This window comes from Heterodontus francisci, chromosome 4 (genome assembly GCF_036365525.1).
Source record: "Heterodontus francisci isolate sHetFra1 chromosome 4, sHetFra1.hap1, whole genome shotgun sequence".
NCBI classification, from domain to species: Eukaryota; Metazoa; Chordata; class Chondrichthyes; order Heterodontiformes; family Heterodontidae; genus Heterodontus; species Heterodontus francisci.
This window is the reverse complement of record NC_090374.1, coordinates 54756291-54770142: the sequence shown is the minus strand read 5'-3', so window position 1 is coordinate 54770142 and position 13852 is coordinate 54756291. Positions and strand designations below refer to the sequence as shown.

Below are 13852 nucleotides of genomic sequence, written 5' to 3'. Positions count from 1 at the left end.
TGAATCAACCTAATAAGTGTTTCAAAACTTTCAATCTCCAGTGCTGCAAAAGCATTTGTGAAACAAAAACAAATGTTACCAGAAAACACTTTTTATTCCAAGGACTCTTCTGAATTAAGGTTCTATTCGTTAATTCCATTTGACAAGCTCCTTAAATTTGCTAGAAAAGGAAGTTCTGAATGTTGAAAAATTTCCTCAGTGTCAGTTAAAATCAAAATTAAGTAATAAAATGAATGCTGTGACTTGGTCTTATGCTGGTACATTTTTAAGTAATCTAATTGTTGTATTCAGGTGACACCCTCAACTATGTGAGCACAAACTAAATTGATTATGGTCACCCAGAGTTTGGGTATCGCTGTGTAGTCCTGTTCAGTTTCTGGTTTGTTTCTGTATGCATTAAAAGACTGAATGTAATATTTGTCAAGGTGTTAATTTGCAGTCAACCAAAACGAAGGTCTGTTTGTAGAAGTGAAAATTATATCAGCGAGAGGTATAGTGCCATTTGCAGAACATATGTGGAGTGTTTTGTGAAATAAATCTTGTCTGAGACTTTTTCTTTAAATACCAAGTTTCTCAACTTCTTGGGTATTAGGTTTTTTTTTTAAAACACTAATATGATTGAAAGCAAGAAGTTCACAGGCATTGTTGCTGAAGGGCTTCCTCAACATATATAGGCATAACTGCATGTTTGTTAAGACCTGTAACAGCTGTATCTTCTTCAATCATACGCTATGTGAGTGTCCCTTAGCAACCACAATTCCTCTAGTGCACATAAATCTAAACAATTAGAATAGTCCCTCGGTACTCTGCTTTCATAACACAACTAATGATTTTCTTTCCACCACTTGGAAAGTATGTTGTGGTTTCTTGTCATTATCATGCTAGGAGAGCATCACTTTAAGTCTGTCTCCTTAAACTTCTAATTAACATGCTAATACTTCTGAAAAGTTTAAAACAACGGGGGGGATGGAGGTTGGAGACATCTCTGGTTTTTAATCTAACAGTCAGACATGATGCAGGTGTGTCCTCACTTGTGTGTTCGGTTGCTGTCTAAACGATATCTAGTGGTCATACTGCTTTATATCCTTCTACAGCTGGCTCAGCTGCTTCCATGCTACATTCTTTAGACTAGATTTCATTCAAATCCCAAGTTATCAGTGTCAGAAGTGCCGTTAAAAAATCAATTTCCTAATAGCATATTAACATTTGCCTGGAATTATTTGTTGTATTTATCCCCTTTTCAGGGAGCCTTTGGTGCTCTTCAGAAGATATGTGAAGACTCTGCTGAGATTTTAGACAGTGACATTCTGGATAGACCCCTCAATGTTATGATTCCTAAATTTCTGCAATTTTTTAAACATAGCAGTTCCAAGATAAGGTAAGTTCCATTCAAATTATATGATTTTGATATTTAAGATAGCCATAATTCTTGAATGCTAATTCTTTTCAAATAATCTGACCTTTGTGTTATTCCTCAATTTCAAAATGTTATCGTATCCAATTAACAGTGCTATTCCTGTTGGTTCATTACAGTCTTCCACCACTTGTCAATTTTCTCTTATTTGTAAGCATACAATTTCTCTGCTAATCTTGCAAAATTATCCCAGTTCTAGAATGGGAGATGGGCTTAGGCTAGACATATAGTGATGTACTAGACAAAGAACAGATATGTAAATGGAAGAAGCAATGGGACAGTTGGCCAGGAAACTAAAACATAAAGGTATTTAGAGAAGAACGTGTCCCTTGTAGGTCAAGTTTTGTACCATCTTCTCCCACACAACTAGGAGAATCTTATAAAACCCAAGAACTTGTAACTTCAATGTGCAGCATGTTTAATTTTTAGTTAAGTTTTTAAAAAATTGTTGTGTACTTACTGTTAAACAACACAGAAAATTTTCTTCTAACTAGTCCAGACTTGGGAGTATGTAGCATTGTACACTAGCCATTTCACTTTCAAAAAAGTTTTTATGTGCAGCAACGCTTAAGTTTCACCATTCTTCTCAGAAATGTAGCAGTGATTAAATGCATCTTCTGAAACCTTACTAGAAATTCATTCTTCAGCTGTTCCTAGGGTATGAAACTGAATTTTTCACTTAGGCTATTTATGCCATTTATAAATGGACTGCCCATTTGTCAATGAAATTTAAAATTTTAGATTTCTTAAAAATGTACTGTGCGCTAGCGTGCTAACTATACAATTTTATATACATGCAGGGAATAAATATAAGTACACAGGTTGGGTAATGGGAAAAGGGGAATCATATTCATAATTCTCATCTTCAAGTGTTCCCCCGAATCAAAAGTGAAGATAAGGGCATATCCAGAATACATTGCAGTCTTGAAGGTTGAATTGTTTTCTGCCCATTCTAGTCGAAGGAACTTTCATGTCCTGAAGTGATTAGTACCTGTGACCAGCTAGGATTTCTGTACTTAATTTGTGATCATAGTTGAATAAATTTAACTTGTAACTCTTTTTAGTGGAGTGACTAATTTGCACACTGTCAGACATTCTGATTGCAGCACAATATGACAGTAGGTGGCTAGACACTGCAGGTGTACTATTCAAGGAAAGAGGCTGAGAGAAAACAAGGAACTTTAGGCCAGTTAGCCTGATATCAGTTGTAGGGAAAATGCTAGAATCTATTATTAAGGGTACTTAGAAAGTCACTATGATGAGGCAGAATCAACACTGTTTTATAAAAGATGAAGTATCTGACAAGTCTAAGCCTTTTTAGGGGTGTAGCTAGTAGGGTAGATAAGGGAGAACCAGTGGATGTAGTATATTTGGATTTTCAAAAGGCATTCGATAAGATGCCACATGAGATTATTACATAAAATTCGAACCCATTGGGATTTGGGTTAATATATTAGCATGGATTTTTTTTTAATTTCATGGGACGTGGGCATCACTGGCAGACCAGCATTTGTTGCCCATTCCTAATTGCCCTCGAATTGAACGGAATTGCTAGGCCATTAAGAGTCAACCACATTGCTGTGGGTCTTGAATCACTTGTAGGCCAGTCTAGGCAAGGACGGCAGATTTCCTTCCCTGAAGGGCATTGGTGAACCAGATGGGTTTTTCCGACAGTCGATAGTTTTATGGCACCATTACCGAGACAGTTTTCAATTCCAGATTTTTATTTAATTCAATTTAAATTCCACCAGCTGCCATGGTGGGATTTGAAGCCGTGTCCCCTGGGTATTAGCCAGGGACTCTGAATTATTAGTCCAGTGACATTACCACTATGTCACCACCTCCCACGTTGAGGGTTGGTCATAGAGTCATAGTTATACAGCACAGAAACAGGCCCTTTGGCCCATCGTGTCTGTGCCGGCCATCAAGCACCTCACTATTCTGATTCCATTTTCCAGCACTTGGCCGTAGCCTTGCATGTTTCAAGTGCTCATCTAAATACTACTTAAATGTTGTGGGGGGTTCCTGTCTCTATCACCTCTTCAGGCAATGCGTTCCACATTCCAACCACCCTCTGAGTGAAAACATTTTTCCTAAAATCCCCTCTAAACCTTCTGCCCCTTACCTTAAATCTATGCTCCCTGGTTATTGACCCCTCAGCTAAGGGAAAAAGTTTCTTCCTATCTAACCTATCAATGCCCCTCATAATTTTGTATACCTCAATCATGTCCCCCCTCAGCCTTCTCTGCTCTGAGGAAAACAACCCTAGTCTTTTAAGTCTGTCTTCATAGCTGAAATGCTCCAGCCTAAGCAACATCCTGGTGAATCTCCTCTGCACCCTCTCCAGTGCAATCACATCCTTCCTATAGTGTGGTGCCCAGAACTGTACACAGTACTGCAGCTGTGAACTAACTAGTATTTTATACAGCTCCTCATAACCTCCCTGCTCTTGTATTCTATGCCTTGGCTAATAAAGGCAAGTATCCCATATGCCTTCCTAACCACCTTATCTACCTGTGCTGCTGCCTTCAGTGATCTATGGACAAGTACACCAAGGTCCCTCTGTACTTCCTGGGGTCCTACCATCCATTGTATATTCCCTTGCCTTGTTAGTCCTCCCAAAATGCATCACCTCACACTTCTCAGGATTAAATTCCATTTGCCACTGCTCCGCCCTTCTTACCTGCCCATCTATATCATCCTGTAATCTAAGGCTGTCCTCCTCACTGTTTATGACACCACCAATTTTCGTGTCATCTGTGAACTTACTGATCATACATCCTATATTCATGTCTAAGTCATTAATGTACACTACAAACAGCAAGGGTCCCAGCACCGATCCCAGCGGTGCACCACTGGTCACAGGCTTGCACTCGCAAAAACAACCCTCGACCATTACCCTTATCCTCCTGCCGCTAAGCCAATTTTGAATCCAATTTACCAAATTGCCCTGGATCCCATGGGCTCTTACCTTCTTGTCCTTACTCAAGTCCATGTAGACTACATCAACTGCTTTACCCTCATCTACCCATTTAGTCACCACTTCGAAAAATTCAGTCAAGTTAGTTAGACACAATCTCCCCCTGACAAAGCCATGCTGACTATCCCTGATTAATTCCTGTGTCTCAAAATTTTTTCCAATTGTTAGACTCACTGGCCTGTAATTACCTGGTTTATCCCTGCTACCGTTCTTGAATAATGGTACCACATTCACTGTCCTCCAATCCTCTGGTCCCTCTCCTGTGGCCAGAGAGGATTTGAAAATTTGTGTTGGAGCCCCTGCTATCTCCTCCCTTACCTCACATAACAGTCTGGGATACATCTCATCTGGGCCTGGGGATTTATCCACTTTTAAGCCCACTAAAATAGCTAATACTTCCTCCATTTCAATGCTAATTTGTTCAAGTATATCTCAATCCCCCTCCTTCATCTCTACACCTACATCATCCTTCTCCGTAGTGAACACTGATGAAAAGTAATCAGTTAAAACCTCACCTATGTCCTCCGACTCCACGCACACATTGCCACTTTGGTCCCTAATGTGCCCTACTCTTTCCCTGGTTATCCTCTCGCCCTTAATATATTTATAAAACGCCTTGGGATTTTCCTTTATCTTCCCATCCAGTGTTTTTTCATGTCACCTCTTTGCTCTCCTAATTACTTTAAGTACCACCCCTACACTTTCTATACTCCTGTATTGCCTCTGCTGTTTTCAGCACTCTGAATCTGCCATAAGTCTCTTTTTTTCCTGATCCAATCCTCTATATCCCTTGACATCCAGGGTTCCCTAGACTTGTTGGTCCTACCCTTCACCTTAATGGGTACATATTGGCTCTGAACTCTCACTCATTCCTCTTTGACTCCCATTGCTCTGATGTAGACTTTCCTACAGGTAGCTGCTCTCAGTCCACTTTGGCCAGATCCTATTTTATCATATTGAAATCTGCCTTCCCCCAATTCAGTACCTTTATTTCTGGTCATCTTTGTCCTTTTCCATAACTACCTTAATTCTTAGAGTTATGGTCACTATCCCCGAAATGCTCCCCCACTGATACTTTTTTTTTTAGAGATACAGCACTGAAACAGGCCCTTCGGCCCACCGAGTCTGTGCCGACCATCAACCACCCAGTTATACTAATCCTACACTAATCCCATATTCCTACCACATCCCCACCTGTCCCTATATTTCCCTACCACCTACCTATACTAGGGGCAATTTATAATGGCCAATTAACCTATCAACCTGCAAGTCTTTTGGCATGTGGGAGGAAACCGGAGCACCCGGAGGAAACCCACGCAGACACAGGGAGAACTTGCAAACTCCATACAGGCAGTACCCAGAATTGAACCCGGGTCACTGGAGCTGTGAGGCTGCGGTGCTAACCACTGCGCCACTGTGCCGCCCACTGGTCTGGCTTTATTCCCTAGGATTAGGTCCAGTACTGCCCCTTCTCTTGTAGGACTTTCTACATACTGGCTCAAAAAGCTCTCCTGTATGCATTTTAAGAATTCTGCCCCCTTTAGTCCTTTTGCACTAAGACTATCCCAGTTGATATTGGGGAAGTTGAAATACCCTACTATTATTATCCTATTGCTTTCACCCCTCTGAGATTTGCCTACATAACTGCTCCTCTATCTCTCCTGACTGTTTTGAGGCCTGTAGTACACTCCCAGCCAAGTGATTGCCCCCTTTTTGTTTTTAAGTTCTACCCATATGGCCTCATTTGAGGAACCTTCTAAATATCATCTCTCCTTACTGCAGTAATTGACTCCTTGATCAACAGTGCAATGCCACCTCCTCTTTTGCTCCCTCCCCTGTCTTACCTGAAGATTCTATACCCTGGAATATTGAGCTGCCAGTCCTGCCCCTCCCTCAACCATGTCTCAATAATATCATAATCCCATGTGCTAATCAACACCCTCAATTCATCTGCCTTACTAGTAAGACTCCTTGCATTAAAATAGATGCAATCCAGCCTTGCATTTTTCACTTGTGCCTTAACAGATCTATATTTGCTCTGTCTTCCAGACTGACTCAGTTTCTCTTCTATATTTGACTGTGCATCACCCCCTTCTGTACCTCCACTCTGTATCCCATGCCCCCCCCCCCCCCCCCCCCCCCGGCCCCCTCAACAGCACGAGCAAACCTCCCAGCAAGGTTGTTGATCCCGTTTCAGTTTAGGTGCAACCTGTCCAACTTGTACAGGTCCCACCTTTGCCAGAAACAGACCCAGTGATCCAGGAAACTAACACCCTCCCTCCTGTACCAACCCTTCAGCCAAGCATTCATCTGCTCTATGTTCCTATTTCTGTACTCACTAGCATGTGGCACTGGGAGTAATCCAGAGATTACAACCTTTGAGGTCCTGCTTTTTAATCTGCTACCTAGCTCCCTAAATTCTTGTTGCAGGACCTCATCCCTCTTTTTAACTATGTCGTTGGTAACAATGTGTACCACGACCTCTGGCTTCTCACCCTCCCCCTTCAGAATGTCCTGCAGCCGCTCTGTGACATCCTTGACCCTAGCACCAGGGAGGCAACTTACCATCCTGGAGTCACGTTTGCGGCCTATCTAAGAAACGCCTATCTGTACCCCTTACGATAGAATCCCCTATCACTATAGCTCTTCCACTCCTTTTCCTCCCCTCCTGTGCAGCTGAGCCACCCATGGTGCCACAGACTTGGCTCTTGCTGCATTCCCCTGAGAAGCTATCTCCCCAACAGTATCCAAAGTGGAAAATCTGTTAGATAGGGAGATGGACCCAGGGGACTCCTGCACTACCTGCCTAGTTCTTCTACTGTGCCTGGCGGTCACCCATTCCCTTTCTGCCTGAGCAGTCTTTACCTGCGGTGTGAATATCTCCCTGTACGTGCTATCCACGATGATTCTCAGCCTCGCGGATGCTCCGCAGTGTCTCCAGCTGCCGCTCCAGATCCAAAATGCGGATTTCAAGTAGCTGCAGCTGGAGACGCTTCCTGCACGCGTGTTTGTCCTGGACACTAGAAGTGGCCCTGACTTCCCACATTGCACAGGAGGAACACTCCACATTGCCGAGCTGCCCTGCCATGACTAACCGTTAATTTATCTCCTTAAACTACACAAAAATTAGATTATTTAGGCTAGGGACCTTGATTCCCTAAAAAAAAAACTACCTACTATATTAAAAAAAAAACTGTAGACCTTTCCCTTTACTTTTAGTTATTTAGCAGAGGCTGCTAAGAGATAATGGTTACCTGGACAAGAAGGTGGCAGATCGAGTTTAATTTGGTGAACAGACAGTATACAGTGTAGGAATAAACAGGTCATTTTCAGGTGGCAGGGTGTAACTAGTGAAATGCTGCAGGGATCAGTGCTTTGGCCTCAGCTACTTGCAACTTATATTCATTACTTAGATGAGGAAACTATATAATGTATCCAAATTTACTGACAATACAAAGTTAGGAAAAGTAAGCTGTGTGGAAGATGCTAAGAGGCTGCTAAGGGATAAGTGATGCTCATGTCCCATGAAAGAAGTTAAAAGAACAGAATTACTAACAAAGTCAAACTAAGCAGGAATAGCCTGGAGAAGAAGGTGGCAGATCGAGTTTAATTTGATGAAGATTGAAATTGTCCATCTTGGTAGGAAGAATGGAAAAGCAAAATATTTTTAAAATGAGAAACTAGGAAATGTTGATGTTCAGAGGGATTTGGGTGCCCTTGTACACGAATCACAGCAAGTTTAACATGCAGGTAAAATAAGCAATTACAAAGACAAATAGTACGTTGGCCTTTATTGCAAGGGGGTTGGCGTATATGAGTAAAGAAATCTTGCTGCAGTTATATTTGGTTTTAGTGAGACTAAACCTGGAGTACAGTTTTGGTCTCTTTGCCTTGGCGGAAGTACAGCAAGCATTCACTAGATTAATTCCTGGGATGAGCGGATTGTCATGTAAGGATTGAGTAGAATGGGCCTATATTCTCTGGCAAATGGGAGGTTATCTCATTGAAATGTATAAAATTATTAGGCTTGACCGGGTGGATGTGGAGAGGCTGTTTCTCTGGATGGAGAGCCTAGAACCAGGGGCCGTTGTCACAATAAGGGATTGGCCATTTAGGGCTGATATGTGCAGTTTTTTCACTTCAGAATTCTCTATATCAGAGAGCTGTGAATGCTGAGTTGATGAGCATATTCAAGATTGATAGATTTTTTTTTTTGGTCACTAAAGGAATCGAGGGATATGGGCATCGGGCGGGAAAGTGGAGTTGATGGTGAATATGAGCTATGATCTTACTGACTGGTGGAGCAGATTCGAGGGGCTATATGGAGATACTGGATACTGCTCATTAATTTATTCAATAACATAGGTTTAGTTAAGCATAATAAATTCAGTAGCTTCAAGCATCTTGACATTTTTTCTATTCTTGCTTAGTTTGACTTTCGGTTAGTAATTCTGTTTTTTTAACTTTCATGGGACATGAGCATCACTGGCAAAGCCAACATTTGTTGCCCATCCCTAATTGCCCTTGTGAAGATGGTGGTGAGCCGCCGCCTTGAACCGCTGCAATCCATCTGGTGTAGGTCCACCCACAGTGCTGTTAAGAAAGGAGTTCCAGGATTTTGACCCCGCGACAGTGAAGGAACAGCAATATAGTTCCAAGTCAGGATGGTGTGTGACTCGGAGGAGAACTTGCAGGTGGTGGTTTTCCCATGTGTCTGTTGCCCTGGTCCTTCTTGGTGGTAGAGGTCGTGGGTTTGGAAGATGCCGTTGAAGGATGCTTAGCAAGTTGCTGCAGTGCATCTTGTGTATTGTACACACTGCTGCCACTGTACGCTGGTGATGGAGGGAGTGAACGTTTAAGGTGGTCAATGGGGTGCCGTTCAAGCAAGCTGCTTTGTCCTGGATGGTGTCGAGCTTCTTGAGTGTTGGAGCTGCACTCATCCAGGCAAGTGGAGAGTTTTCCATCACGCTCCTGACTTGTGCTTTGTAGATGGTGGACAGGCTTTGGGGAGTCAGGATGTGAATTACTGATCTGAAAGGGATGCTGCAGTTGAAGATGGCTGAATTTTTAAGTAATCCCAATTTTAACATTCATCTATAGTTCAATTTGGAAACACTAAGGCTTTTTTCTTAAAACAGATAATCAGTTACAAAACAATTCTAGAAATCATTAATATTGGGTTACAACAGAAACTTGTAAACTCAACATAGAATTTGAAGTAATATATTTTCTGATACAAAAATGCTTTCGTGCTTTTAGGTCTCATGCTGTTGCCTGTGTGAACCAGTTCATCATCAGTCGAACTCAAGCTTTGATGTTGCATATCGACTCTTTCATTGAGGTACGTTTACTTCTACATTCAGAAAAGGACCGTTGAATGAAGAATGAATACTTTTAAAGCATCATAATTATTAACTTTCAGTGCATGTGTTTTTATTTTTGTGAGCCATAGGGCTACTGTCATGGAAGCTTTTTTGATTAACAGTGCAAAGATGCTGACTGAGCAACAGTTGTTTCAGTCATTAACCTGGTTTTTTTTGTATTTAGAGTGTGACTTTTAATGTGACTTTTTCTCCCTAAAACTATTTCCTTCATACTCGTAATGTTACAGTTCCAAAATATTTGCTGTTAACAGTTGATTATTTGAATGGTGCATCTGTAATCCAGGACATGGGTTTTTTATGGAAAAGTAGATGGAAAGACAGAATACAATCTCTAAAATACTGATAGAAATCCTGTAATCCCATGTAATATAAATAAAGTAAAACTTAGTTACCATAAACTAAGACTAAATAAAAAAATTGCAGAATTCAGTCCTGCATTCTCATGTAGTAAAAAATGAAATTGAATTTATTCGGTCATTGTAAATAGTTAGACATTTCTATTGTAAGTTGGCATCCTTTTGAGCAATCTCTTTGGCCATTAATCAATTGATTCCTGTTTTTTGTTTAGTGGTCATCTCATTTGCTGTTAGCATGTGCTAGGTCAACTTGATTTGTTCTGTTTGTTTCTCTTTCATCTTATGGCTGAACGGATGTAGATCAACAACTGTACTTTTACATTTAGGTTATTAAGCCAGAGTCAGCAGTAAGTGCAGTGTATCACTGTGATGCCCCCTTCGTATTTGTGAATTGGGCATTGAGTTGTTACGTTCCATGGTCTGTTTTGGGTGACCATAGTCACGCACGGGAAAGTTTTCAATTTTCTGTTTGTACATCAAGTAACTGCATCTGCCATGGTCTGTGTGCGCAGTTTAGGGTTGCCCATGAGCTTTGCAGTAGATCAAAGCCAAGAATCTTTTGCATCGAGTCTTTCCCAGAATGTGACTTCTTGCGAACTCCATTCAGCTTTCCAAGCTTCATCAGAGTTAAAGTCGCATCAAGGTGTTGAGGGACGTTATTGAAATCCTGATTGATGGGAAACATGTTTTCCCCAATTCAGTGGATGTCTCAGAGGGTTGTTGCATCACGGCAAGTAAATGGGGGAAGTGATGTGAGACAACATGGGGTGTCAGGGTGATGGGGTTAACTTGAGTCCAGTGATGCACCACATTGCAGTTTTCAGTTGGACATCAAGTCAAGGGTGGCTACATATGGTCCATACCGTGCACAGTACTCAGCTACGGCATACCTAATGGCCATCACTGATGTCCAAAACGCTGATGCTGATGTACTGAAGCTTGTGCTTGCTAGTTTGTAGACTAAGTTGAACCTTTGTCTTGGCAGTGACCTTCTGGTGGTCATGGCAGATTCGTGTACAGTCCAGCTTCACTCTGAGATAGGTTGAGATGGGGGCCATGTGGCTCAGTACTGCTGCAGAAGGTGGGCTTAGTGTTCCTGTTATGCAGTGACTGTTATAAGGGAGGTTGTGTTTAATTGACAGGGCTCTGGATTGATAACTGTTAAGGCAGGCTAAACAACATAGCTGGTTTGTCAGATTTCAGTTTATACAACTAAAACATAATGATCTCTGGTATCCGCCTACCCAATTTTATTGTAACTTGCTCTGGGTTTTGATCATCATGATTGCCTGTAGGAAAAGTAACTGAAGAGGCTTTCTGTCATTGATTCCTTGGTCACATTAGACACTGAACAAATAATGTAGCGACAGGGATATGGAGTGGTTTCAGCAGGTTTTTGGGGCTACAAAAATTATATGCTTCAAAAATGTGCTAACATCATTAGATTATACTCTCATGCACATACACACACATATGCATCTATATATCAAAAATAGAGTAAAAAGAGGCACTTAAGACTTAAATAAAATTAATAGATTCATTTTAATATTTCAGATTTTGGAGATGGGAAGAAACATGCATCTAAAATTTAGATAGAATTTTTTGTAATCAGTTGGTTCCGTAAGCAAGAAATTTTTTTTTTAAACGTCTCTGCAACCAAACTTTGCAATTCATAATTGCTTTTTGTCACTTTGGGTATTTTTCATTACAATATCTTTCTGATACTGCATTGGAAAGTTAGTCAGTGAAGAACATCATCAGGATACAATAAAAACAAGAAATGCAGGAAATACGCAGGTCTGGCAACATCTGTGGAGAGAGAAGCAGAGTTAACGTTTCAGGTCAGTGACCCTTCAGAACTGGTAAATATTAGAAATATAAAAGGTTATAAGCAAGTAAAGGGGGGGTGGGGCAAGAGATAACAAAGGAGAAGGTGTAGATAGGACAAGGTCAAAGAACAAAGAACAAAGATAATTACAGCACAGGAACAGGCCCTTCGGCCCTCCAAGCCTGCGCCGATCCAGATCCTCTCTAAACATGTCGCCTATTTTCTAAGCTTCTGTATCTCTTTTCTTCCTGCCCATTCATGTATCTGTCTAGATACATCTTAAAAGACTCCATCGTGCCCGCATCTATCACAGAATAGCTGACCAGAAGGTCGTGGAGCAAAGGCAAACAATATGTTAATAGTGTGTTGAAAGACAAAGCATTAGTATAGATAGGGTGTTAACGGACTGAAAATTAAACAGCGCAAGTACAAACATGAAAAAAAAGTGGGTAAGCAAACTGAACAAACGAAGATGAAATAAAATAAACACAAAAAAAAGTTTAAAAAAGGAAAAAGAAAAAAATAACTAAAAATAAAAGTAAAATGGGGGGCCCGACATGCTCTGAAATTATTGAGCTCTATGTTCAGTCCGGCAGGCTGTAGTGTGCCTAATCGGTAAATGAGATGCTGTTCCTCGAGCTTGCGTATATGTTCACTGGAACACTGCAGCAATCCCAGGACAGAGATGAGGGCAGGGGGGCGTGTTGAAATGGCAAGCAACCGGAAGCTCAGGGTCCTGCTTGCGGACTGAGTGGAGGTGTTCCGCAAAGCAGTCACTGAGTCTGTGTTTGATCTCCCCAATGTAGAGGAGACCACACTGTGAGCAGCGAATACAGTATACTACATTGAAAGAAGTACAAGTAAATCGCTGCTTCACCTGAAAGGAGTGTTTGGGGCCTGGGATAGAGAGGAGGTAAATGGGCAGGTATTCTACCTCTTGCAATTGCAGGAGAAGGTGCCATGGGAAGGGGACGAGGTGGTGGGGGTAATGGAGGAGTGGACCAGTGTGTTGCGGAGGGAATGATCCCTTCATAATGCTGATGGGAAGGGAGGGGAAGATGCGTTTGGTAGTGGCATCACGCTGGAGATGGCGGAGGATGATCCTTTGGATATGGAGGCTGATGGGGTGGAAAGTGAGGACAAGGGGAACCTTGTCGTGGTTCTGGGAGGGAGGGGAAGGGGTGAGGGTAGAGGTGCGGGAAATGGGCCGGACACGGTTGAGGGCCCTGTCAACCACAGTGGGGGGGGGGGGGGGGGGGGGGTGGGAATCCTCGGTTGAGGAAAAAGGAATACATATCAGAAGCACTGTCATGGAAGGTAGCATCATCAGAGCAGATGCGTCTGAGACGGAGAAACTGGGAGAATGGAATGGAGTCCTTACAGGAGGCAGGGTGTGAAGAAGTGTAGTCGAGTTAACTCTGGGAGACGGTGGGCTTATAGTGGATGTTAGTAGACAGCCTATCCTCAGAGATGGAGATAGAGAAGTCGTGGAAGGGAAGGGAAGTGTTGGAGATGGACCATGTAAAGGTGAGAGAAGGGTGGAAATTAGAAGTAAAGTTGATAACGTTTTCCAGTTCGGGGTGGGAGCAGGAAATGGCACTGATACAGTCATCAGTGTACCGGAAAAAGAGTTTGGGAAGGGGCTGTGAGTAAGACTGGAACAAGGAATGTTCGACATATCCCACAAAAAGACAGGCATAACTAGGACCCATGCGGGAACCCATAGCAACACCTTTTACTTGAAGGAAGTGAGTGGAGTTGGAGGAGAAGTTGTTCAATGTGAGAATGAGTTCAGCCAGGCGGAGGAGGGTGGTGGTGGATGGGGACTGGTTGGGCCTCTGTTCATGGAAGAAGCGGAGAGCCTTCAAACAATCCTGGTGGTGGGTGGAG

The 13852-nt window shown here is 42.2% G+C and overlaps 1 protein-coding gene across 4 annotated transcripts in view; it reads left to right on the top strand.

Annotated features, from left to right (window-relative positions):
• Positions 1 to 13852, top strand: part of tnpo1 (transportin 1) — a 206288-nt gene that overhangs the window by 93980 nt on the left and 98456 nt on the right. For all 4 annotated transcript variants that reach the window (XM_068029557.1, XM_068029559.1, XM_068029558.1 and 1 more), the window contains exons 6-7: positions 1245 to 1378; positions 9654 to 9735. In XM_068029557.1, coding sequence (XP_067885658.1) covers positions 1245 to 1378; positions 9654 to 9735 — 216 coding nt within the window. The remainder of the gene's footprint in view (positions 1 to 1244; positions 1379 to 9653; positions 9736 to 13852) is intronic.